The sequence below is a fragment of the Copadichromis virginalis genome, linkage group LG11, assembly GCF_057382275.1.
Source record: "Copadichromis virginalis isolate Kocher_CV1m ecotype Utaka linkage group LG11, C_Virginalis_male_GT1.1, whole genome shotgun sequence".
Lineage (NCBI taxonomy): Eukaryota > Metazoa > Chordata > Actinopteri > Cichliformes > Cichlidae > Copadichromis > Copadichromis virginalis.
In genome coordinates this window covers 39,743,066-39,770,688 of record NC_140628.1, presented here as the reverse complement: position 1 = coordinate 39,770,688, position 27,623 = coordinate 39,743,066, and the positions used below count along the sequence as shown (strand labels likewise).

At 42.9% G+C, this 27,623-nt stretch overlaps 2 protein-coding genes across 2 annotated transcripts in view; one reads left to right on the top strand and one right to left on the bottom strand.

Annotated features, from left to right (window-relative positions):
• Positions 1-27,117, bottom strand: part of LOC146699522 (collagen alpha-6(VI) chain-like) — a 47,178-nt gene extending 20,061 nt beyond the window's left edge. Inside the window, exons 1-19 of the mRNA XM_085472497.1 lie at positions 27,029-27,117; positions 21,898-22,485; positions 20,429-20,986; positions 17,585-18,199; positions 16,702-17,259; positions 15,916-16,467; positions 15,073-15,645; positions 12,893-13,450; positions 9,097-9,455; positions 8,366-8,444; positions 7,505-7,647; positions 6,925-7,017; positions 6,263-6,316; positions 5,650-5,721; positions 3,872-3,898; positions 3,721-3,765; positions 2,817-2,870; positions 2,543-2,605; positions 1,163-1,228 (exon numbers count right to left, since the gene is read on the bottom strand). Of these exons, the coding sequence (XP_085328623.1) occupies positions 1,163-1,228; positions 2,543-2,605; positions 2,817-2,870; positions 3,721-3,765; positions 3,872-3,898; positions 5,650-5,721; positions 6,263-6,316; positions 6,925-7,017; positions 7,505-7,647; positions 8,366-8,444; positions 9,097-9,455; positions 12,893-13,450; positions 15,073-15,645; positions 15,916-16,467; positions 16,702-17,259; positions 17,585-18,199; positions 20,429-20,986; positions 21,898-22,485; positions 27,029-27,107 (5,136 nt within the window). The 5' untranslated portion in view covers positions 27,108-27,117. The remainder of the gene's footprint in view (positions 1-1,162; positions 1,229-2,542; positions 2,606-2,816; positions 2,871-3,720; positions 3,766-3,871; positions 3,899-5,649; positions 5,722-6,262; positions 6,317-6,924; positions 7,018-7,504; positions 7,648-8,365; positions 8,445-9,096; positions 9,456-12,892; positions 13,451-15,072; positions 15,646-15,915; positions 16,468-16,701; positions 17,260-17,584; positions 18,200-20,428; positions 20,987-21,897; positions 22,486-27,028) is intronic.
• Positions 22,662-25,566, top strand: LOC146699523 (uncharacterized). The gene is made up of 2 exons (XM_085472496.1): positions 22,662-23,048; positions 23,460-25,566. Exon 2 carries the CDS (start codon positions 23,464-23,466, stop codon positions 25,309-25,311), a length of 1,848 nt encoding a protein of 615 aa, XP_085328622.1. The 5' UTR covers positions 22,662-23,048; positions 23,460-23,463; the 3' UTR covers positions 25,312-25,566.
• Positions 27,118-27,623: the final 506 nt, after the last annotated feature.

The following is a 27,623-nucleotide window of genomic DNA, read 5'->3' as shown; positions in this document are numbered from 1 at the left end:
CACTCATTTGTGATGTACATCAGGTGGGCTTATTGATTTAAAAGTAAAATTAATCACATTTTATTCAGAAACACTTTAAATTAGCAACTGGAACCATAAATCCACCAAAGAGTGTTCAGCGCTCCTTTTGTCATAGACTTCTATCCAATCAGACCAGAGGACTCGCCCCCTGCCGACCAGGTTAGGATGCTTCTGTATTGGCTTCACATTCATGTTCAATCACTGGCCACATATCTGATCAGCCAATCACGTGGCACCAAATGAATGCATATAGGTGTATATGTGGCATGGTTGTTGGTACAGGACGGGTTGGTCTGACTATTCTGCTGATCTGTTGGGACTTTCCACACAATCATTTACAGAGGAAGCTCTGAAAAGACAACATGCAGCGTTAACAGCAGATCTCTGAGAGAAACGACCTCACTGATGTCAGAGGTCAGAGGAAACGTCTCTAAATCCACAACACATTAAACTTGAAGCAGATGTGTACTGCAGCAGAAGACCACACCACGCACTCCTGTCAGCTAAGAACAGAACTGACTGTCTGATCCAATGGCATCCTCTCTTCTGAAAAGAAAGTGACAGGGTGTCACATGCTCGCCCCGCGTCCTCCAGCTCCCTTCCACAGTCCGAAGGCATGCTCGTTAGGTTAACTTGTGATTCTGAAGGTATGAAGTGTGAGTATGAGTGTGAATGACTGTGTGTCTCTCTGGGACAGACTGGAAACCTATCCTCGGTGAACAACAGGCTCTGCATCCCCTGAAACCCAACAAATACTTTAGTATCAAAAACGCACAGTTCCTCTGATGCCCAGAAGAGGCAGCAGTGAGTCAGTCTCCATAGACACTCGTGTTGGCTGTAGATCAGGAGGTAGATCAGGTCATCTACTAACTGGAGGTTTGGGCAACATACTAACCCGAGCTGCTCCCTGATGCATCGTCAGAGGGTGAATGTTAGAGAGTGAAAAAGTGCTTGTGTGAATGAGGCATGTTGTACGAAGTGCTCTGAGCATTCAAGTGCTATTTTAGAGGCAGTCCATATTAAAAACGTTTACAGCCTGATAAGAAAATCAGCTTTAGTCTCTGTAGATAATTTACGGTAAACTAGTGGCATCATGGCGGCTAACGTTCAGCTTTTACATAAAGATGTGGACGTGTCTTACTGGTCTCCCTGGGCTGCCGGGGTCTCCTTTGGGTCCTGGTCTGTTGTTGTCGACACCCGGGGTGCCCTGTCAGACAAAAACAGTGTTCGGTTCTTGAAGTGGAGCTTCCAGCTGTTTCCCAGCTGCGATCAGCTGTCGGGTTTTCCGACAGAAGAAAGAGCCGATATTACAGTTTTAACTAGGGCTGTGCGATATGACCACAATCTCATATCCCGATATCTGACGTTTATCGTCCGATAACGATATAAATCACAAAAACGTAACATTTTCTGTAAAGTCTGTGAATCTCGGGCAGCTCGACTTGTGTGAAGTGTTTCCAGCTGTGCGTCGAGTGTTTTAACCGATGCATGAAACATAGACATAAGCTGTAACGGCCGCCGTTTTCTTTGTGAGTATTTATTACACGGCGTGCTGCGGGGAAAAGCCTGTTCTAACGTTGGAGTCTAAGCTTTATTTTTTAGCACCTGGCGGCTCTTTTTTGCTTCTCATCTGTAAATAATCTGCTCTTTCACGTGATTCAGTTTATTTTGAAAAGTCTCAACAGGATCTTGAGCTTTATTGTGAAAGGTTTATGTGGAACATAAACAAGCGGACACGCGATGCTGTTACCGTCGTTGTTGCAAACGACAACGCATAAAAACAGGCGCTTGTCCGTCTGTAGTGTGGTTATATTACATATAAGAGTAAGACAGAACTTTAAGAAATGAATATAGTCACTACAGTGATCAAAACCATGAAAAAATTTTGCCGTAAACACTTTATTTTGCGACACCACGAAACAAACGATAGCGTAAAATGAAAGAACGTTTTTATATCGTCATCGATATATATGGTTATATCGAACAGCCCTAGTTTTAACTGACATTAGTGACATTTAAACGTTTAAACACACAAAAACATCCTGAGAAAACATCGACATGCAGAGTTCTGTGATGGGTTTTTATGACAGCACGACGTTTGTGGATTATTGTTGTAAATAAAGTGTTTCATGAGTGAATGTAGTGTGTGATCACACCAGGCTGGAAAAGCTCTCGATAAATCCCAGCTTATTTGTATTTGTTAGACAGATCAGACGGGCACAGACAAACTACACGATCAAATATCTTCACCATAATCTTTGTATCATAAAAATATGTGCAGAAACTAAAGAGTCATTATTTCAGGACATTGTTCATATTCAGGCTGTTGAAACAGGTTTTCTTTGTAAAAACAAAAAACCTGAAATATGAAAGGTTTATTTTGCTTTAGCAGTCTGATCAACCTGAACTTGACCTGCCTCCTCCTCTTCCTCGTCCCCCTCCTGCTCCCACATATTAAATAATTAGGAAAAAAAGTCCATGTGACTGCCGACCTTTCTGAAATGAAAGCACCGAAACTCACCGGGTCTCCTCTCAGTCCCTTCTGTCCTTTCAGCCCCTTCTCGCCTCCTGTCCCCGGGATGCCCTAAAGATGATATTTCAGCCTGTCAATCAACCTACCCAGAGGTCAGAGGTCAACAGCTCACAGCTTCATTTTTACGAGCTGAAGTCAAAACACATTTAAAAAAACGAAAACAGAAACAATAACAGTAAAATGGATCAATCGTTTCATTAGGTAACAACGATCAGAGCTGATGCAGCACGAAGCAAAGAAACTTTGAGTGGTTTTTGTTTACTGGGTTTCCCGGAGGTCCTCGTTCTGCTTTCAGTCCACCGAGTCCCGTCTCTCCCTGCAAACAAAACCAGAAGAACGCGTCATCTCTTCTTCTTCCACAGTCACGTGACATAAACCATCATACTCTCCTACCATGATTTGTAAATCACTAGGATAATACAGCATGTGTAAATGTTAATATAAAGAATAATTTTCATATGTAATAATTCATTTATCTAATTTAAACTTATATGTATAATTTAATCCACAGTTGCATTCAAATGATTATATTGAACAGCAGGAGCCAGGTGATGATAAATTCACTGCTCATCAGCAGGTGTCAGCATGTCTGTCACAGCTGTGTTCAGGTGTGTGTTAACACAGCACAAGGAACAAAGGCCTCAGTCAGCAGTGGGACATTGTCCTCAGCCCAGATGTTTGTCAGGCTACATTCTGTTTCACAAAGAGGAGAAAAATCATTACAATATTAGCCTCAGCTAATGTTAGCAGCTAACATTAGCTGATGTTAGACATTAGCTACATTAGCTAATGTTAGCTGATGTTAGTCATTAGCTACATTAGCTAACGTTAGCTGAGGCTAATGTTAGCCACTCCAGGGCCTCCTTGACTCAAACCAGTGTGTCCACTGGCCTGCAGGTGCCCGACACAGAGTAACGGAGTGCGCGCTGTGCCAGGATTTATACATCAGGGAAACCAAACCCCCCTCTGGCTTCAACACAGAAGAGCCACCTCATCAGCCCCCCCCCCGCAGCTGAAGACAGCTTCAACTGTTTGTGTGTTGAAAAAAAGTAATTTTCTTGTTTTAACAATAGAAATAATTATTAGTTAGATTACTGGTTAGTGAAAAAGTAACGGTGTTAGCAACGCGTCACTGATCAGAAGGCCTCAGTCACAGATGTTCATACCTGCTCTCCATCGATGCCGTTCAGTCCATCCTCCCCGTCGTCCCCCTGCAGCGTTGGAGCACAATCAGCTGTTACGTCTCACTGCTCAATCTATGATAAACTGTCACTTCTCCAGTAAATGCAGCAGTGTCAGCAGACCTCAGTCACTCACCTTGTTGCCTGAGAGGCCTCGGTAGCCCTGCAGATACAAACAGCAGATTTAATGGTTAAAGCGCTCATGTTTGACTTTTTCAGCCCGGCTTCACAGGAATCTTTCAGTTATTTGGATTCGATTAAACGTCTGATATATTTAATATTTGTGTGATATATTTATAACAAACTATAAACAAACTTGTCAGGCTGAAGGACATCACGTCTGACACTGTGGTCAGCAGCACAGGAGCACCACAGGGAACTGTGCTGTCCCCTCTTCTCTTCACCCTGTACACCTCTGACTTCTGCTACAACTCTGAATTATGCCACATTCAGAAGTTTGCAGATGACACGGCCATCATGGGGTGTATCTGGGATGATCAGGAAGAGGAGTACAGAAGTCTGGTGAGGAACTTTGTCGCATGGAGTCACACAAACCACCTGCAACTCAACACCTCAAAGACTAAGGAACTGGTTGTGGACTTCGGGAGGTCCAGAGAAGGTCCACTGCCGGTTCAGATAGAGGGGGAGGAGGTGGAGGTGGTCAACACGTACAAGTACCTCGGGCTGTGGGTGGACAACAAACTGGACTGGTCATGCAACACAGAGCACCTGTATAAAAAAGCCCAAAGCCGACTGTACTTCCTCAGGAGGCTGAGGTCTTTTAACATCTGCAGGAAGCTCCTGAGGATGTTTTACCAGTCGGTGGTTGCTGGAGTACTTTTCTATGCTGTGGTGTGCTGGGGGAGCAGCACAGCAAAGAAGGACTCATCCAGGCTGGAGAAACTGATCAGGAGGGCTGGCTCTGTGGTCGGCATGAAGCTGGACACTCTGGTGACAGTGGCAGAGAAAAGGACATTAAAGAAACTGATGGACATTATGAACAATGCTGGGCATCCTCTGCACACGGCCATAAACAACCAGAAGAGTCTGTTCAGTGACAGGTTGCTTCTCCCCAAGACAAGAACCAACAGACTTAAAAACTCCTTTGTCCCACACGCCATCAGACTGTTTAACTCCTCTCTGGAGGGGAGAGGGAGGGGAGACAGGAGGACAAAGGAGGGGGGAACAACTAAGCTGTAGTGCCTCTGCACCTCACTGTGCAATACTTTTTGTTAATAGTCAACAGTGCAATAGACTCCATACTTGAAATGTGCAATTCATATCAGAGGACATAGTGGTGGTAGAGAAACAGAAGAAGACGGCCGTAGTGATCGACGTAGCGGTTCCCAATGACAGCAATATCAGGAAGAAGGAACACGAGAAGCTGGAGAAATACCAAGGGCTCAGAGAAGAGCTCGAGAGGATGTGGAGGGTGAAGGTGACGGTGGTCCCCGTGGTAATCGGAGCACTAGGTGCGATGACTCCCAAGCTAGGCGAGTGGCTCCAGCAGATCCCGGGAACAACATCGGAGATCTCTGTCCAGAAGAGCGCAGTCCTGGGAACAGCTAAGATACTGCGCAGGACCCTCAAGCTCCCAGGCCTCTGGTAGAGGACCCGAGCTTGAAGGATAAACCGCCCCTGTAACTCTGTAACTTCTGTCGGTGCTGTGCTTTTTTGGAAACAGAATTTCCCAGAGGAACCCACCCGAGGGATTAATAAAGTTTTATCTTATCTTATCTCTTGTTTTTCATGATAAGAACAAAAGTTAATGCTAAAAATCAGTCGTCACACAGTCTGACATGAAAAACATCTCCATGAACTCGTCTGTTCGACTGCAGCGTCATTTTCTCCACGTGATGGAGTAATGATCAGACTTCAGCAGTGCTCCTCTCAGAGGTATGACACATCGCGTACCTTCTGTCCTCTGCTTCCAGGACAGCCCCGGATCCCCTGAAGTCCAGGAAGTCCAGGAGGACCGCGCTCGCCCTGCAACACAAAAGCAAAGTCAGCGCACCTGGTTCGAGCTCTCAGTCTGCTTCGTCCTGTAGGTCCATCTTTCAGTTATCAGGTTATATGAATATTATCTCAATAATACATCTGCATTTAAGTAAAATGTAATTGCCAACTGCTTTTAGGTAGCCCCCATAAACAGGAGCAAGCAGCTGGCAATTGTAGGAAAAAAGAACTTTAACAAGAATTTTAAACTTTAACAAGAAGAACACAAACTACAAACTAGAAAATTCAAAATAAATAATTAAAAGCAAATTTTTTAATGGAAATGAATTCAGGTTTGAAGTTTTTTAATCAGGTTCAAGATCCTTTATTTGTCACATGCATAGTTACACGCAGTGAAACGTGTGCTGACGCGCTGCTCGACTGTGCAAAAGCAGAGAACATTATGTACAAATAACTGAATAAAATAAAACAATCTGGAAATTTTTACATTGAAAATCTGAAAATGTAGATTGTGCGAGTGTCTCATTTACAGCGGAAAGAGCTCGTGGTGGGATGAAGAAGAAGCACTTACACTGACTCCTTCTTCTCCCGGGAAACCCGGATGACCCCGCTCTCCCTCCTCACCCTGTTTATAAAGCAAACAGAACCATCAGAAAGAAAGCAAAGGGCTGGAAAAGCCTTCAGGACACATTTCACAACTAATTAGATTAAGTGGCAGCTGGTCAGTAACGTGATATATTAAAATGATATTTTAGTTATTAGAGTTTATGATATTTGGACAATCGTGTCATGGACACCAGAGCAGCTCCGGCTGCCGTCCACATGAACAGGTTAAAGCTCCATCGTGCAGAGAGGAGCTCGTTTAAAATGGACTGAGGCACAGTGGAAACTGATCTCAGGTCAGACCCATCCATGTGTGGATGGGTCTGTGGGAGAGGGAGCATCCGCCCTGTGGAGCTGGCAGCTGGCACATCTGGACAGGCTCCGTCAGTGCTGAAAGCTATACACAGGTATCAGAGCAGCAGCTGCTCCGTGCAGACGTGTTTTTCATGTTTGAGTGGGATGATGCTAAAGCGCAGAATGCATCTGTTGCATCAGCACGCCTGCAGTCCAGACCTCTGGCCTGCTGCTCAGTTTCATGCAATGATGAATTTTTGCAGTTGAAACGTGAGATATGTTCTCTGTGTTCTATAGTGAAACATTCCTGGTGTAAAGTTGGGGTTTCACACTCACCTTTGCCCCTCGTGGGCCTGGAAGACCACGGGGGCCTTTGTCTCCCCAACATTTGCACATCACTCCGCAGCATTCCCGGGCTGTCACGGTGCTCTGCAGTCAGACGAGGGGGCGAAGGACATACATGAACAATGCACGATCTTTGTGAAGATCTTTAAGAGGCAAACGTCGGTTACTGAACGTTTTGTCTTCAGAGAATCAGGACTCATCAAAATATTACTCGCTATAAACTTTAAGAGGAACGATTATGTCAGCAGGAAAAATGGAAACAGGGAACTGGTCCAATCACAATCCTCCCGTCAGCCGCCTCCTGAATGGCTGATGGGATTATTGTCCCTTTGATTTCTTTGTTGCTTACGTGACTTTTCTTTCAACCTACCCGCATGTTTTGCACTTGGGTCCTCTCATCTCACCTCATGACTCCTTTACTGGTTATTCTGAATAAAATTCACTCACATTTTTTACATTATATGAATAACATGAACGTGGCTCCTTTTTACTCAGACTAAAGATTAAAACTTGCTTTATTTGTCATTTAGAAAAGGTAGAAACGCACTCATGAGCAATGGGACTGACTTACAATCTGTTGGAATATGGTGCTGCCGATGCTCGGCATGCTGATTATGAGCTGATCGGTGTACCCGAATCCGCGGCCAAACTCCACCTTCTGTAGCTGAATGTGGTCAGTGCCCCTGAGAGCCACGGCCAGCAGGGCGCTGACTCCTGCAGACAGGACAACAGACTGGAACGGCGTGGCTTCACAAACACAGTGCACGTACATTTCCACTGGATCTGAATCAAGCAAACTGATTAGGTCTAGAAATATTTAGTAACTTCTCCTCGTAGATTAGATGGATCCAGTCTGATGGTGATCCAAGTGCTTCTTACCCCTCAGCTGTAAAAGGCATTGATGTGAACGCTACAGCTCGAGCTTCAAATTGATATCATAGCTGCTTCTATTAAAATCTTTGATTAGTTTGAATCTCAGTGACCTGAGAGCCACAGCAAGTCTGATGAAGATCTTGCGGATGTAATAACTTGAGAACAAGACGACGTAGGAAATTGATATCTTAGGTGTGTCTCCTCAGAGGCCGAGGGGTTGCACTAGTATTATATTCAGTTCTTTCAGCTCTCTGTCATTCTACACAAACCACTTTTTCCTGGTTGTTTAGGAAAGTTCTTGTGCTTCCGCTTGTTCTGCTCCACGGGACTTCCTCGTAGCCCAGAATTAAAATTAAAGCATGCGTTTTTATGTTTTAGGACACACATGGGACACTAGCCCATACATCTAATGTAATAACTGAAGAATTTGTGTGCTAACATCAGATCAAAGTGCATGGGGATGTCAATTAAGATGAGCAATGAAAAGTAAAGATGACACAATGAGAAAACCAGAAGCAAAGTTGGGAATGAAGTGATCTTAGTAAATGCATGTTTTTACCAGACTCTCGCAGCAGCTTTGATTCCCGCTGTAGACTCATGACGTTTTCATTGAGTCCATCAGAGAAGATCATCAAGACCTAAACGACAGAGTAAACCACGTCCGACAGTTTAATGTGGATGATGCCTCATGAAGTGGTAATGTTCAGGGCTGAACGATGAAGTCATAGCAGAAGCGCTAAACACTGCAGCTCCTCTAATGTCCACTAGAGGCTCCAGCAGTGAGTCAGTCCCCATATACTCCCGTGTTATAAACAAAGCTCTTTACCATTAGCAGTCTTCATGCTGGGTAACAGTAATTAATGTAATTGAATGTAGTGTGCAGTATTTGGCTACCCAACAGCCACGGCTGCAGTTTATGTGCTAAATTTTAACAAGATGAAAAATAGCACCGTTGCATGTTAACAACACAGGATATCAATTCAGTTACTCGGATAATTTCATGGTGAAAATGAGAACTGAAGGATTCTGAAAGGTCTAAACTAGGGCTGCCAGCGTTAATCTCCTTAAAATGACTTTAACGCCATAACCACATTAAAGCGGCAAATCTCCCTTAGCAAGTTACCGCAGATCACCCCACGGCATCAACGTGTTAGTGCGGTTAGCTCATTAACGTGTTAGCACCGTGCAGCTCACTAGCGCTAGCTCACTAACAGAGATTTGCTGCAGTCATGGTGTTAACATCACTTTAACGAGATTAACGCTGACAGCACTCATCTAAACATGTCTCACCTTGACAGTAGCCTTGGATTTGGTTTTGAACTTCTCCTTGTAGAAATTCAGCAGCTCAGAGTTAAAGTAGGTCGGCTGGGACAACTTCCAGCTCAAGACTTTCTTCAACACGTCTTCACTGAAGTCTGCAAAATTTGTATCATACAAGGCCCTGCCATCACTGTCTACCAAATGGAAGGCGATTTGGGTCTTGACCGGGGACTGGGGGACGCCAGTGCAGCACAAGTTTTCTTCTGTTGAAATATGTGAAATATGATGGACAATCTCTTCCAGGTGTTGGATGTGGTCACTGATCAGCATGTTGTTGGATCCACTCGTGTCAGTAATGTCGAATCCTATTGCAACGTCGATGGTACAATCTGAACATGGGAAGAAAAGCAGGGAAAGGATATTTGTCTTTGACCTTTTATAGCTAAAGACAGTGACATGTGGACAAGAGGGGCTCACTTATCAAACAACAGGATTAAACAATCAAAGGTACTGATGCTCATGCTGGTACTGCTAACTTTAGCCACATTAGGCAATAGAGTGGATACTGGATGATTTATGTTTACTGTGAATGCAGCACCAGCAACAGTCTTTAAATGATAAGAGGGAAAACATTAGGCATTGTGAGATCATTATGCTATTTTATGCCATATTATGGTTGAAGCTATAAGAATGTGAGAAATGGTCAGGTCACATCTCCCATCCGGATGGTTTATGCTCAAAAGTGTTTGTATGGAATAAAGAGATTGTTGATTGAGCATTTATACACCGAGTGTTGTTCTTCCTTCAGCCCACAGATCAAAAAATTGGAATATTTAACAGCATCTACAATAACAACAGCAGCTCTCGACAAACCAAGCACAAATTACTCAAACCGAAGACTGGGTGTGTTCATACTCGAGGACGTGCATTTCACTTACTAGAGTGGGGTGAATGCACGCAGCAAACCACCACCGGTAGATACTTGCAGGGCTGGACTGGGACAAAAAATCGGCCTGGGCATTTTGACTAGAGACGGGCTCACGAGGTATAGGTAAAGCCATAAAGCCTTTGAATGAAAACAAACACTGTTGTGACAGTGATTCTGGTATATATGTATCAATCTAATAAACCTACACCATCCTCCCTATTCTGGTATTCTAAACAGTACTTAGCTGAAACCAAAAGACTGCTTGGTCAAGTTAACCTCCTGAACCATCTATAACCAAGGGCATAGATTTGGCATAGACGGAAGGGACATGTCCCCACCAATATCCAGCGATTATTGAATTGTCCCCACCAATAATTTGATCTCTTCCAGTAATGAAAAACAAACCCGATTGTCTGTTGCTGTAACAGTAGTTCATGTTTAGAATAACAAATCCCAGCTCACTGACCTGATAGGGGCAATAGTGTGCCTGTATAAGAGGTGCTGGTGTAGTATAACTGAAGTAATGTTGTTAAGTCCTTAAAGTCATATTCTTTTATTGTCATGACTGCATTTGAAGCTATTTTTATTTTTGTATGTTACCTGATTTATATGGAATATGGCTGAAGTGAACTAAAGCCTAAAATACTTAGTCATTTGTTTAATAGTAATTTAACATTATATAATTCACATATAAAACTATGAATTTTAATTTTAAATGGTTTAAAAGCAGGTAGAATAGGCAAGTACATTTCTCCTTTATTTATCAAGAAGCAAAAACAAAAAGGAAAAAAAAAAAGAAACAGGGCAGGGTTGGGTGGTTGAATCATCCGTCCCCCCCAACACCAAAAACAAATCTACAACACATGGTGGAAACCTGAAATCCAGACAGAGAAGACTAGAGATGACTTACATACATTTGACCAGAGATGAGTAATACTTACTTTACTCATTACTTGAAAAAAGTAATCGGGATTACTATTGCAAAAACAGTAATTAGATTACCGTTACTTTCCTGTAGGAACGCTGCGTTACTGCGTTACTAAAACCATAATTTTTTTGCGAGAATGTCTCATGACAGTAAGCGAGTGTGACAAGCGAGTGCGACATTCGTGACAACAGCTGTGTGCAGCGTTTAAAGCGTGGAAGCACTGACCTTACTTTGAGTTTGATTCCATAAAAAGTGACAAAAACATTAGTGTCCGCTGTGCGTGGGAAGAAAACTTCTTTTTACAGTGAAAAAACCCCTAAACTTCCAACAAGCAACTCGCGGATTCTTCCACTGACCGCGGCACACCTGCACCAGGGTAAACCTCCGCCTGCCCCACTCCTGCTTTACAGGTGAAAATAGAGCAACAGGACCGCTGAGTCTTTGACTTTATTTATTTTCTGCTGTGTTTCACTTGCATCTATTTGAAAGACTGAGTGTAAACACAAAAAATATTTTATTTTATGTGCAGAAAATAGGTTTAAATGTTAAACTAATTTCTTCCAGTCAGAGAATGTTGCAGATAATTAAATGTTTGCTTGATGCATAAAGTTAAAAGATTAAAATTAATAAAACAAGTTTTAAAAAGAGACTTTTCCATTTGATTACATTTTGTATGATGGATTATGTAGAAAAAGTAGAATTGGGCTGAAAGATCTATCACGTTATCACCTATTCAGGTTGTAAATCGTGTTTTTAAAAAGTAACTAAGTAACTAAGTAATTAATTACTTTTGAAAATAAGTAATCAGTAAAGTAATGGGATTATGTTTTTGGGGAGTTACTGATTACCTTTTTCAAGTAACTTGGCCAACACTGCATTTGACATCACATGACTACTTCGATCATAAGATTCAGATAATTATTTAATAAAAACGAGACATTTTAAATGAGAATAAGAAAGAAAAGTACTTCTTTGTGCCCCCCTCTCCCTGTTAATGCCCTACCTGCCCCCCGACAACACTTTGCTAGACCCGCCCCTGCACAGTTACCAGCTGTCAGCTACTTAACTTCAACTCATCCATGTCACCTAAAAGGTAAACCTGTTTCTCCATCACCTGTTCAGCTCTGATGGTTCAGTAAGGACATCTCCTGGTTTCATCTTCATGTTTCCCTCTCACCACATAACCAAACCGACATCATGACCAGCAGCTTTACAGCTGTGGCTCCAGCAAACATCAGCTGATACTAGAAATTAATATTAAATAAATTCCAACAACAGCTGATCAAGCTTAAACGTGCTGCTGTTGTTTAGCGCAACATCTGCTGGTTTCCTCTTTCTGGTGCAAAGTGGGCGATAAACAAACAAGAGAGCCGATCAGCTGATCATTGATCAGTTTCATGATTGAAGTAGAAACGGGAGAGGGAGGGGGGAGAATGAAAGAAGAAGAGGCAGCTGTGCAGCAAAGACAGAATAACTCCAGCTTTGTGTCTTTTTCATTGTAGCTGAAGTCCGGGACAAATCACTTCCTTTTCACCTCAGTACCATTTTCTTCTCTTTGTCTACGATAAGATTGCTTTCAGAGTCGTTGCCCAAGCAAGGGGGAGGGTGCATCAACCTTCTTGGCTATAACTGGTCCAGCCCAGAGTCAATCATGACCAATAGGCTACCACCTTTCACTCTATACACCGTTACAAACAAAAATGCCCCATAAAAACGAAAAATCACCATCGGGCAGTTGCCCGGTATGCCCGATGGCCAGTCCAGCTGTGGATACTTGTCCCCTGAACTATGTGGTGTGAAAGCAGTTGCTGTTATAAATGGTGCCCCACATTACGTCACCATTTAAAATATGGAAATTGGATCTTCTGACTGTCTTGGTTTAGTCTCTCTTTTAAAGGATTCACTCAAAGATTCTCTGTTCGCCTAATTATGAAATTACTAGTCATGTACATCTCTTTTTTCCAACTTACCAATTTTGGGCTCAGTGTCACAGATTTCATCAATGATCTTTGTCTTGATATTTGCCAAGCTGTCGAAGTTCTCGACATCAAAGACCTTCTCTGGTGTGCCAGTGATCTGCAGGAGCTGTAGGTAAAAGACATCTCCAACAGCAATGGCGAATACTGTAACCCCCATTTTCCTGAGCGCTTCTGCGGCATCCTCCACGTCATCATGAGAGTTACCATCTGTGATCAACACCAGGTTCTTGGGAACACCTGTGCGGCCTCCATTTGATTCACGAAAGTAGTCCCTAATGTGATCCAAGGCTTTTCCAAGATTAGTGTTTCCACCGTTATAGTTCATGTTAAGGATATGCTCAATCAGCTTCGTCTTGTCGTTGTACGTGTTAAGGTAAAACTCATGTTTAGGATTATCACTGAACTGTGCAAGTCCGACATGTGCAAACTCTTTTCTGACATTAAAGTTGTCCACCACACTTGCTGTGAAGTTTAACATAATTGTGTGCTGGCTTTGGTTGATGCTGCTCGAGTAATCGAGTAGGAAGACCAAGTCTGTCTGGTTGCAAACTGCCAAAGAAAAAGCAAGAAAGAGACATTTGATGCCATTAATACACAACTGTGCTGTGAATTTAACACTGTGGCATCGTCAGGCTTCCATCAATCAGCCAACCAACAACCTGATGCCATCTTTGATTAGACTTTTGTATCTATTGTGACACCGGAAGAAGGGTTGACCAAAAAATTAGACATTAATGAAAAACTTGGGAAACATTAAACATACATATATTATATAATTATTATAATATATTAATCAGAATCAGCATACTTTGATTCCTAGGGGAAATTATTTTATATCATATAATATAACAAATGTCCCACGTGTGGGACTAATAAAGGTTATCTTATCTTAATATAATATAATATAATATAATATAATATAATATAATATAATATAATATAATATTATAATTGTCACAGTTTGCCAAGGCAAACTGCGTGGAGTGGATCCAGGTGCAGACATTCTCAAACTCAAACTTAACTGATGATGAACCATTTATTAAAGCAGACAGAACAGTACAAAATAAAAGGGCGAAAACAACACAAACTAAGCAATAACCTAAACTGGGTAAACTCAAAAGGAAACACGAACTATGAAAAACCCTGGCAAATAGAAATACACACAGGAGGCTAAGAAGAAGTGGGAACACACGGGGAACAGCTGACACACATGAACACAACGACATAACGACATGGAAGAGTAAAACTGAACACGATGAACACAGGAACACAAGACCTCTTCAAAATAAAACAGGAAACATAAGACGCAGACATGACAACCTGAACTTGACAAAGTAAGACAGACATGAAACACATGAAGGGCAAGGGAGACTTAGCAGGGGAGTAAGACACAAGGGGAATCTAATAACAAAGAAGTATAACAACCTAGGCATGAAAAAAAATGAACGTAGAAAACCTGAAGGGCTTAAACTAAAACTCAAAACGCTGGGTCAAAAGACCCTGTGGAGGACCACAAGAGCCACGCGCGTCGAAATAAAGATTTCTGTGCTTCAATAATGAATTGTAGAATAAATTCTGCATTTGTAAATTCATTTTGGAATTCCAATTTAATAAACTGCATTTCAAAATCCATTTCCCTTTCCTGTTCGCTCCGGGATTAGCTGCTGGATTAGCTGCTGGATTAGCTGCTGGATTAACAACTTCATTTTAAAAATCGTGCGGCTATTCAAATTAGCCACACCGTGGGATGTAAGGAGCTCTCTGATTGGTTGGACAGACCTCTCTGTATGCTCTGTGATTATAAAGGCCTTAAATTCTGTGATATATACTGTCAATGATTTTCACAGAGGTCCTAAAGTACTTAAATCTCTGCTGATAGTCTGGTTGTTTATATTTTCACATGTTTTTGTGTCTGTAGGGCTGTTTGATGACGTTTTGGACTCCACAAATACAAAATTTATTCTACAATTCATTATTTAAGCACAGAAATCTTTATTTCGATGCTCGTGGCTCTTGTGGTCCTCCATAAGACCCAGGATCGTGACAATAATATAATATAATATATAAAGCAGCTTGAGGTAATTGTTGTGCTCTGGTGCTATATAAATAAAACTGAACTGACTCAAAGACAACTAAAGGGAGCATAATAATTCCCTTTGGGACACTCTTACCTCGCTTAGTGGAATTGCAGATGACAGAAGAAATGTTCTGGTACAGAGTTTCCAAATCCTTAAAATTATCGACAAAGAAAACTTTGGATGTGTCACCACCAGCCATGGTCTCCAGCTCGTCCCTCTTTGCGTCCTGCACTCCGATACTGATGACTGTGATCCCATTTTGTCGCAGAGCATCAGATTCTGCTTTCAGTCTGTCAGAGTCTCGAGCTTCTCCATCTGTGATCACCATGAGAATCTGAGGCATTTCTTTCCGACCACCATGTTCAGCGTTGAAGTACGGCAGCGAGTATGCCAAAGCAGCACCTGTGTGGGTGCCTCCGCCTGGTTGTACCAGCTGCTGCAGAGCTTCAAGGACTTTTCCTTTGGAGTAAATTTCATTTAGAGTAAAGCTGGATTTGGGTGTGTCAGAGTAGAGAATGACTCCAAAACGAGTCAGATCTTTACCAACTGTGGTCTGGTTCACAACTGAAGCCATAAAGGTGTGCATACTTTTGAACTGTTCCTTCTTTATGCTTTCAGAACCATCAACCAGAAAAATAATATCAGCCTTTACTGTCTTTTTACAATCTGGATGAAGGAAAAAGAGAGGAGGTTAGCAAAAACAGAACTTTTTGTTGTCACAATAAAAACTAAAATAGCAAAACAAACATTTTAAAAGTCATTTTTATTTTACCAAATCAATCATTAACCATTTGTGCTGAGGTATTAATGGGTTTAATATTTTAAAAACTTTTTGAGTTAATTGACTGAATGATTTAGCACCTCCACAGACTCCACCTTTGGTTGTACCTTTTAGACAGTCACACATCACAGATGGTTTTAAACAGCCTCTCTTACCTTTCTCACAGAACTTCAAGGCCAGCTTGGTCTCTAGTTCCTTCAATGCATCAAAGGTATTCTCAATGAAGACCCTCTGCGATGAGCCACTGATCTCCGACAGTTCCTGCTTGTTAGCCTTATCCACTCCAATGGCATAGATCACCACTCCTTTGGCCCTCAGAGCATGAGCTGGTTCTCTGACGCTATCTTGGGATTTACCGTCTGTTAGAACGACCAACCACTGCTTCATCCAAGGCCGCCCTCCTCTGGCTGCATCAAAATACTGTGAGACTTCTGTGATGGCCCTGCCAGTGCGAGTGCCTTCTTTCATCTGCTCCATAACATCGATGGTGTTTAGCATTCCTTCCAGGTTGTAGTGTGTGGTGAGGTCGAACTCCAGGCGTCTGTTGGTGCTGTACTGCATAAAACCAACATGCACCTTATCCTGTCCAATGTTGGACTTGCTAATGACAGATTTCGTGAAATTTTTCATCTTTTGGAAGTCTTCCTCAGAGATACTCTCAGAACTGTCAGTTAAGAAAAATATGTCGCTTGGTATGTCTTTACAAGCTGTGGATGAAAAACAAATAGAGGTTAGTGTGGTTTTCTCTTTTTACAGTTATTTCCCTACCTAAATCTAGAATTGGCAATTTTGAACATGTGAAAGTCCCATAAAAGAAAGAGGAAATCATGTATACATCTAATCAAGTTTTTGAAATAGTTTATGGTCCTGTTCTCTATCCTCTCCTCTTATTATCTCAATGATGTGTGCTACAAAGCAAAGCCCAACTTAATTTAACTCACTTTCCGAACAGATCTCTCTGATGACGTCATTTTTGATGGTTTTCAGGGCATCAAAATTACTGACAAAAAACTTTCTCTTTGGATCCCCAGCAATCTCATTCAGCTCATTATCATTTGAGGCATTCACCCCGATGGCGTAGATGATGACCCCCTGCGCCCTCAGTTCTTCTGCAGCATCTTTAACTTTATCTTGGGATTCTCCATCAGTGATGGCGATCAGGTACTCGGAGACTTTGTAGCCACGGCTCGTCTTTGCGTTCTGAAAATGTCCTTTCATGGATGACAGTGCTTTTCCTGTGTTTGTTCCACCTCCTTTGTGAAAGATTTCCTTCACAGCCTTTTCCATTGTCTTAGCATCTGAGTGCTGTGTTAGGTCGAACTGTAGAGAGGGGGAATCTGAATATTTAACAAGACCCATGCGAACATGGTCTGGCCCAATACGGAAGGTATGAAGAAACTCAATGATAAACTTCTGCATGTCTGAGAAATCTGCATTTTCAATGCTCCCTGAGTCATCCATCAGGAAGAAAATGTCAGCCAGGTCCTTTTTATCACATGCTGAAGAGAAGAACAAAGAGTTAGATCTTCTCACACAGTCAAAGAAAGCGAGTTTGAACTGAACATTCAGAGTCTGAAATGTTTGAGAAACCATGTTTACACCCAGCATTTTTACAGGCTGCTTATGAACAACTATAACTTAATAATGGATGAGCGGTTTCTTACTCTTTTTTCTTATCTGGGAAATTTATCAGGTAAGATCCAGTCACCCACCTTGACATACCTCTAACACTAACACAGAGCATTGCATCAATAATGCTACTACAAAAGTTAACATTTCTCAGGGAAAACTAACGGCAACTTATCAGGAAAGCTTAGTTCAAACCTTCTTTAGTCTCTGCATCACTTTCCTTGTCCTGGACCCCGATCTGGAAGATGGTGTTGCACAGGGTTGCCTGCAGAGTTTCTTTCAGGGGTTTCAGCTTGATGAAACTGTCCACAGTAAAAACAAACTTAGACTTGGGGTAAGATGCCATCTCCAGCAGTTCGGCTTTATTGGCGTCTTTGATTCCGACAGCAAAAACTGTGACACCAGCTCGACGGAGAGCGATCGCAGGTTCCTTCACATTATCCCGGGATTCACCGTCTGTGATTACCACCGCTACCTTCGGGACATCCTCCCTGCTGCCCTTTTTTTCAGTGAAGATGTTTTTCAGGGCGAAGTGTAAGGCAGCTCCAGTGTATGTATCACCTTGACGGTAAGGCAGGAAGCTGATGAACTGCAGAATGTCTGCCTTGTCTCTGAATGAGTTGAGGGAGATGTGTGCAGTCGACACGTTGTTGTATGTAACAATGCCTACTCGGATTTTAAATGGACCAGTTTCCAGGCTGCTGATGACCGAGCGCAGGAAATTACGTATCAGCCTGAAGTTTTCCTCTCCAATGCTTCCAGACTCATCAACAATGAACACAATGTCTGCCTGGTTAGCCGTTTTGCAATCTGTGAAAGGAGCAGACTCAGTTTAGTCAACCCAACTGAAACTGTATGTGATGTGAATCTGAAGCCTAGACTGTCACATGTACCCCAATCAGAAAACATGGGTGAATAAGGAAGTGCAGCTTCTACTAAAGGCACGTACCAATACCGTCAGATCAGGGGACGCTCAGACCTACAGTACGTCCAGGAATGACCTGAAGAGGGGCATCAAGAAGGCGAAGCACAGCTACAATCCGAAGAACACTTTGTCAGCTCTGACTCACAACATATGTGGATGGGCATTCAGGCCATGTCTGACTACAAGCCCAGCAATTCCACACAGACAGCCATGGATTTGTCCTTCCTCAATGAGCTAAATGACTTCTATGCTCGTTTTGTTAATGACAACAAAGAAAAAGAAACCCTACCCCCTGATGACAGCATTTCAGGACGTGTGCTTTGAGCATGTGCAGAGCAGCTTGCAGGGCTCTTCACAGACATCTTTAACCTGTCGCTTGCCCAGGCAGACATGCCAGCGTGCTTCAAGACCATCTTCATCGTGTCAGTGCTAAAACACTCATCACCAACTAGCCTGAACCACTATCGCCCTGTTGCTCTCACGCCCATAGTTATGAAGTGCTTTGAGCAACTGGTCCTGGCACACCTCAAGGCATGCTTGCTCCCCACACTGGATCCTCACCAATTTGCCAATCGAAGCAACAGGAGTACAGAGGATGCTGTACCCACAGCGCTGTGTACTCTCACACCTGGACAACAAAAATACTTATCCAAGAATGCTGTTTATTGACTTCAGCTCAGCATTCAGTACAGTTATTCCCTCCAAGCTGATCACCAAACTTGTGGATCTTGGAATCAGCAGCTCCACCTGTACCTGGATCATGGACTTTCTGACCAACAGACCCCAGCATGTTAGGTCAGGGTATAACTGCTCTGCTGTGTGCCGAGCCCGTTCCTCTATGACTGCAGACCTAGGTGAGTCTGCTACAGTGAAGAACTAAAGCTGTGTGGTGCTGACAATAACCTGTTCCTGAGTACCAGCAAAACCAAAGAGCTCATTGTGGACTTCAGGAGAGAGGAGACAGACACCCATGTCCCCATCTACATAAATGGCACAGCTGTTGACCGGGTGTCCAGCTTCAAGTTCTTGGGGACCCACATCTCTGAGAATCTGTCCTGTTCAACTACAACCTCCAGCCTGGTCAAGAAGGCCCATCAGTGCCTCTTTTTCTTGAGGACACTGAAGAAAAAACACCTGTCTGCTGTCATACTGAGTAACTTCCACCACTGAGTGATAGAGAGCATCCTGTCCAACTGTGTCACAGTGTGCTGTGGGAATTGCTCTGTTGCTGACAACAAGGCACTGCAGCAGGTGGTGAAAGCTGCGCAATGCATCACAGGCACTCCACTTCCTGCCACTGAGGATGTCCACAAGACGAGGTATCTATGCCGAGCACGCATCATTCTCAGGGACTCCTCTCATCCTGCCAATCAACTCTTCCAGCTCCTGTCCTCCACAAGGCGCTACAGGAGCCTTCAGTATATATGTATATATGTAGCACATCTGTATATCTGCTCGTCTGTAGAGCAATATAAATATCTGTATACTTAACTTATATGTACATAATCTGTCATAACTATTTCCATCTTTTATCCTACACATATCTGTATATAATCTGCTCCTATTGCACTTACTGCTTTTGCATTTCTGATTAGATGCAAACTGTGTTTCGTTTTCCTGTGTAATGATAATAACGTTGAATCCTGATAATGCTGCAGGCAGATTTCAGGCATGATTGAGTTTCACTCACCAAACAAAGCATAAAACCTAAGCAAAATATTAAAATGTTAGCCTCATGAATAAAAGAACAGAAATGGTGGATTTCCTTCCTTCATTGAGTCTTTTTATGGTCTACTGTGACATGCGAGTGAAAAGGCTAGGCTGACATGTTCCAGATCCAGGTTTTTGCACACCTGGATCACAGTTGATAGTAACGGGTCTTAAACTACAGTGAACGGCTATTTAGTTTTAAAAGAGCAAAGGTACGTTGAAAAAAAACCCCTCAGGTGATTGTGTGGAGACTTTCTGCATCGTTAGTTGGGATGATCTGACTGCTTCCTCTGGAAAACTCTGGCTTACTTATAATAAACCATCGTTGCATTTATAGCTGCTTCAGAAACACTGCTGTGTAGTTACTGATGATGATGATGATGAACTGATGGCGGCTTTCTCACCTTCAGTGACAGTCTCCACTCTCCGGGCCGTGAGCAGGTCAATCAGCAGAGTTACTCTTGAAGAATCAAAGATATAGCCAGGGCTGGCAAAGCGGTACAGAGCAGCCTTTGTCGCACCTGCGTCCATCCCCACAATAATTACCCCCTCGTCTTTCAGATTTTCAGCAGACCAAAACACAGGATCATCCGAGTCTTTTCCAGCCACTACAACCAAATACTGTGGGGTTCCCTGTTGTGCGCGGCCTCCTGCCTCAGCAGTGAAGAAGTTCTCTTTAGCGTAGGACAGAGCTTGTCCAAGATTTTGTGGTTGGCCTGTTTGTGAACGCAGTCGGAAACGTCGAGCAGCGGTCACGATCTGCTGCTTGGTTTGATAAGTGTTGAGACGAAAGTCAACTTTGACGTCCTGACCGTACTGGGCCAAGCCGACACGGTAACCAGACGCTCCAACTTCCAGTCGATTCAACAGTCTGGAAAGCTCATTTCTAAACAGGGTAAACTGATTGGAAGCTATTCCACTGTCCACCAGGAAGAAAACATCTGCAAACCTGTCGACCAAAGCTGAGGAAGACAGAAGCAAAAGTGTTTTAGTACAAGTTCATGTTCAGTATACAACAAGCCTAGCGCTCATGTGATCTACTACCTGTCATGAACTGGCTGTGCGCAGGCTGGAGAGGACCCAAATGCGAACTCTCGGAAGAGAGGACGTGAACTCAAAATATAACTTTATTTTCTGAACGGAAAAAGGCAATACAAAACTAAACTGGGAAATTCTACTAATACTAGACCCAGGAAAACAGGGAGAGGCACACAACCATGAGGGAGGATGTGACATGGAACTGAGGGAGACGCTGACATAATTACACAGAAGACAGCGAGGGACGTGGGAGCACACGGGGAACACAGCTGAGACCAATATTCATAACAAGACAGGGGAAGAGCGAACAGAGCATGACGTACAGCGACAGGAGACCATCAATGTAAAACGGGAAGCACACAGAGACGCAGACTGGAGGGGCGAGAGAGCACAGAGGAGCACGAGAGAGAGAGGACAAGACGAGCTGGGGAACATAGGAAAACATGACAAAATCAAACAAGGAGAAACACGGCGCAAGCACTCATACAACTAAATGAATATACACAGAAGGAGACACAGGAGTCAAGACACGAGGGGAATCTAAAAGGTTAAACAGAACAACCTAGGTTCTATAGAATAAACACAAGGAACCTAAAACATAAATAATAACACCAAATGACGAAAAACGCAAGTGAACACAAAACACTGGGTCAACAGACCCAGGACCATGACACCACCTCACAGTGCTCAGAGGCACAGCTGAGGATGGACCAAGCAAAATGTGCATTTTCAGCTTTCTGTTGATTCTTGTGTCAAAACTGTATTCAGGTGCTTCTTAGATATAATTAATCGTGCAATAAAGAGATCACTGTATCAACCAATCAGCTTTCTTTACCTAGCGTCTGATCCTCCAGACTGAGACAGACCGTTTTCAGCAGGTTGTTGGTCTGGTCCTGGAGCTTCTGGTAGCTGACAGTGGTGAGGACGAAGCGCTCCGAGGGCCAGTTAGCGATGGTTATAAGCTGTGTCCTGCTGAATTCTCCGACCCCGATGGCGAACACGATGACACCGTGCTGCCTCAGTCTCCTGGCAGGTTCCAATACGTCATCTGTTGATTTGCCATCTGTGATGACCACAGCAATCTGAGGCACACGGCGCTCGGCTCGGCTGCCGGCCTCTTTGGTGAAGTACTCCGTCCGGAGGAAGTCTATGGCTTTGCCGGTTTTTGTGCCGCCTCCTCGGTGGGCAAGGTTTTGCACTGCAGCCAGCAGGGAATTCTTGTCCCTGTGATCCGTCAGCTGGAACTCTGGATAAGGATCGTCGCTGTACTGCACCAAACCGATCTGAACCTTGTCGGGGTCGATTTCAAAGCCCTGGATGGTTTTGCGGAGAAATGTGCGGATCTCCTGAAAGCTTTTATCATTGATGCTGGACGAGCCATCAACTAGGAAGACGATGTCACCGACGGTGACGTTTTCACACTCTGGATAGCAGCAAAAGAAAATCAGTGTTCATACACAAGTATTACAGGGAGATGACACACAGTCCCAGAATAACATTATCAACTGTAGAATAAGGAGGGGAGGTTTTTCTCATTATCATTTAATATTTTAATATGGCATTATTAGTTCATTAGAAGTATATAACTAGGGTTGCAAAATTCCCGGAATTTTCAAAGATGGAATCTTTCCATGGGAATTAACGGGAATTTATGGGAATAAACGGGAATTAACGGGAATTTATGGGAATAAAGTGGGAATTTTCAAAATTGAAGGTTGGCTCTTCTTAGGGAACTTAAATATAGTTGAGGAAAGTATATTTTAGCATAATATTGACAAAAACAAACAAATGCAATTCAAATACACTTGAATATCCATGCCATTCCTTAATCACATGTACAGAGCACAAGCTTGCTGCATGGCTATTGAGACCACCTACTGGCACTGTGCATGCCTCCATCACATGTACACATGGACCACACTTTTGAGCCTGAAGGACAAAGAGTATTAAAGGCACACATTTGAGCCTGTGGACTTAACAAGTGAGGTAAGTTTTGATGATATTATGGGAAAATATATTCATTAAATGTTTAAATTGTGAATATCACATAAAATGTATTAATCTGGTAGATAGCAATCTGATAAGATGCTAAATAAAATGCTAGCATCTGATAAGATGCTAAATAAAATGCTAGCATCTAATCAGATGCTAAATAAAATGCTAGCATCTGTTAGATGCTAAATAAAATGCTAGCATCTGTTAGATGCTAAATAAGCCATAGCTAGTATAACATAAAGAAGATGCTAGCTTCCTCATTTGGTTGTTTTGTTTTGAAGATCATTCCAGTTGTTTAGCTAGCCTTACTATTTATATCTGTTTATTATCATATTGCAATTGTATTATTACGATCTCTTGCATTGCATTAGCATTTTTACAAGCTCTTGTTTTATTTTACAGAAAAATGCCACGTGCGCTATCTGATGTGTGGAGACATTTTACACCAGCTAATGTACGAGGGAAATCTGTATATATGTGTAAGTATTGTGATAAGACGTACGTGAAGAATGCCACAAAAATGCAGCAGCACATTGCAAAGTGCAAAAAAATTCCTCAAGGCCCAACACATGCAGCAGCCAGGAGTTCCACTCAAGGGGAAAATGAATCTGTTTCAGCTGTATCAGAGTCAGATACCCACTCATCAGCTCCTGGTCCCTCTGGCATCAGAGGATTCTTTGATTTTATGGATGACACTAGCCAGAAAAACGCAGATGAGTGTTTCGCTCGTGCAATCTATGCAACTGGCTCACCCCTGATGCTGACATCCAATGTGTACTGGAAGAGATTTTTGAATGTTCTCCGACCAGCATACATTCCCCCAACCAGACATGCATTGTCTACTCATCTACTGGATGAAGAGTTCAGTCGAGTTCAAGCAAAGGTGAAACAGACCATTGACCAAGCTGACTGTATTTCAGTCATCACTGATGGATGGTCCAATATCAGGGGACAAGGAATTATTAACTACATAATCACCACTCCTCAGCCTGTGTTCTACAAGAGTGTAGACACAAAGGAAAACAGACACACAGGCCAATACATTGCAGATGAGCTAAAAGTGATCATCAATGACCTTGGACCAGATAAGGTTTTTGCACTGGTCACTGACAATGCAGCCAACATGAAGGTTGCCTGGGCACATGTGGAGGAGACCTACCCTCATATAACTACTATTGGCTGTGCAGCCCATACACTAAATCTTCTCCTAAAAGACATAATGGCACTAAAAACAATGGACACTCTGAATAAGAGAGTGAAGCAAGTTCTGAAATATGTTAAAGGCAAACAAGTAACTTCCGCTACATTTCTGTCAAAGCAAAAGGAAAAGAACAAGAGTACTACACTGAAGCTTCCCAGCATAACACGATGGGGTGGTGTTGTTATCATGTTTGACAGCCTTCTGGAGGGAAAGGAGTCTCTGCAAGAGATGGCCATATCCCAGTCTGTAGGCATCGACAGTGACATCAAGAAGGTCATCTTGGATGATGTGTTCTGGGAAAGAGTATCTAGCAGTCAGAAAATCCTCAAACCTATTGCAGCAGCAATAGCGAAGATAGAGGGGGATGGTGCCATCTTGTCAGATGTCCAGTGCCTTTTTGCAGAACTCAAAGAAGAAATCCAGACAATTCTGCCCACTTCCCTACTACTGAAAGCAGAGGAAACGGCTGTGGTCAAGTCATTGGAACAGCGGAGGGAGTTCTGCATGAAGCCAGTGCATGCAGCAGCATACATGCTGGACCCCAAATATGACAAGGGCATACTTTCCGGGGAAGAGATCAACGGTGCCTATGCGGTCATTACAGCCATGTCTGACCACCTGGGTCTCGATAAAGGCAAAGTTCTAGGCAGTTTGGCAAAGTATCGAACAAAGCAAGGCCTTTGGAAAGGGGATGGAATATGGCAGTCATGCCAGCACATATCTGCAGCCACCTGGTGGAAGGGACTATGTGAATCTGAGGCCCTTGCACCTGTAGCCTCCATCCTCCTCCAAATCCCACCATCATCAGCCGCCTCCGAGCGCAACTGGTCACTGTTTGGCAACACCCACACAAAGGTTCGCAACAGGCTCACAAATGTGAGAGTGGAAAAGCTGGTCGGCATTCGGGCAAACCTACGGCTCTTTGAGCCTGACACAGAGCCATCCTCAACAAAGCTGGAAAGTGACACTGAAGAGGAAGACTCAGAGTTGGATGCTGAGGAAGTGGACATGTTGTTGGATGATGATGAGGTCCAGGAAGAGTCTATTGACTGAGCAAAAATGAGAAAAGAGGATTGCTTGAAGGAAGATTTGAATGTTTAATGGGGCGTTTTGGAGGATAAGTGGCATTTTTCATTTAACCTTTTGAATGGGACTTTGTGGAGATTTTTGGACAGGGGGCATTTTTGAATGAGCGGGGTTAGGGGATGGTAATATTGAACTCAACATTTCTGTTTTTATTCATCCATGAAACAAGTTATTGAAACGTGTTCTATTCTACTGTACTTACAAATAAATCTGTTTAAATATCTGTTGAAAACATTTTGCATGGAGGTTTTCTTATGATTTCTGTTTATATTTATGCTTGGAAATAATATATTCCCAGTTAGTTCTCCTAAATTCCCATTAATTTCCATAATTCCCATTATTTCCATGGACAGTTTCCAATATGGAATATTTCCAAAATTCCCAAGCTTAACTTACCATGGAAATTTACCGGAAACTTTTCGGAAATTTACCGGAAATTTTCCGCCCCTTTGCAACCCTATATATAACCAGCTTTGCATTAAGCATGAATTGAAGTTTTTGATCTTACATTATTCTTTGCATTACAGTGATGGTGATAACTTTAGTTTGATCTTTTCTTACAGGTACCAGAATAATAACATGATTTTTCATTGCAGATGTAACCATGATCATTCCATACACATTGCAGTTTGTTGCTTATTCTAGAGTTGTGCTCAAGGTAATTAAAGGTTAAAAGCTACAGCCAGCGCGAGTCTGGCTGATCTATGGAGGGCAAAGGCTTTGAGCTTGGAAGGCCGCACGCGCTTACACAGCACTTATAAGATGTTATTCTTGGTGATTTTGTGCTTAGTCATGTTTTAATATGTTTTAAGTAGAAGTAGCTGATCCAGCAATATTCATTTAATATTATATACTTGATTTAGAGCAATACACACTGATGGTCTTAATAAATGAAAGAGTCCTTGTAGCTGCCATGTTGTGTCTTAGCAGGGTACAGACGGTTCCAGGAGACGGGGGCAGTCAGCGTCTGCCCTCGGGAAGGAGACAATGTTATTCTTTGTGTTAAATAAAATTGTCAACATTGATTGTATTACACCTGTCACTACGCATGAGGGGGCGTTCTAATACCCTGATTTCATAAAACTATGGAGATGTGTTTTTTGAGATGAGATCTGAGACCGTCTGCATACAGTGTCCATCTCCCACGTGTGTGATCATTAAATCATCGTTTGACTCAACCCGACCGGACCAGTGTTGTTATTGTGGGTTTTTCCTCTGGTGTCCATCCCCAATATTTTGAACCTTAACACAACTAAGCTCCATTAATTGTGATGAACTCATGAAACAAATGTTCTGTCTCCTGTTCTCTACTATTAATCCCACTAACCCTCTACGGCACACGCTATGAGCTCACCGAGGAATCAAATAGTCATGATTTGTTTTTGGTTTTTTGCTGCTTACTATTGGATGCTATACCATTGTGAAAAACGGAAAAATATCACACTTTAATGGAGTAAACAGAAATATATCAGCAGAAAAATGAATTAAATTGGTGTCTCAATTCCTTTAGAAAGGATAAAATAGACTTTTTAGTCTGGAAGCAACACCGTGCCCCTGATAGTTAACAGTTTGTCTTTGAAAGCAATCACATGAAATGTACAAAAGCACATGAGCACCTGGATTATCCTGTATCTAAACTCAGGTTTCAAAGACACAGCCCGGCATGCTGCGTTCAAGTACCGACCTCTGACTGTCTGAGCAGCGACGCCACAGAAGAGTGCCGCCGTGATGAGGCTGAAGAGAAGACCTGCCCTCCCCGTCATGTTGGGACCGCTCACGTAGTTCTCTCCTCCTACACCAGCAACAAGACGGAAAGAGTGCCAACAACATTGTAGACATTATAAATTACGTGAACTTGCTTTCACGCATAATGACGTGACTTTATTTTTTAATCAGTTCATTTCACGAAGTCTAGTCGTTTGTCCAGATGAAGCTTTGCAAACCTAAGCCGTGCTGCCGTGCACGTTTTTGGAGCGAACGTTCTCCTGTGACTCTGCCCACGGGCGGATCTACAGGGCTAGCATGGGCTGGCATGTGCCTCCCTAAAATAATAATAAGCTAGCATTAACACTTTGAGCCTAGCTACAATTAACAGTTAATGTGAACTCTAAAACAGAACATATTACATAGTGAGCCCCTCCCCCCCACCCCTCCACCAATGAAATGGTTCCTCCTGTAGCTCGGGACCAACTTTACATCTTTATGTGAGTAACAGCCGATGCTTGTGGTTGTCCCAGAGCGCATTTGAATCAACACCGTGGGCATTTCCAGATTTCACA

Coding starts and splice junctions, on each gene's coding strand:
- LOC146699523 (XM_085472496.1), top strand. CDS start 23,464: ATGCCACGTGCGCTATCTGATGTGTGGAGACATTTTACACCAGCTAAT.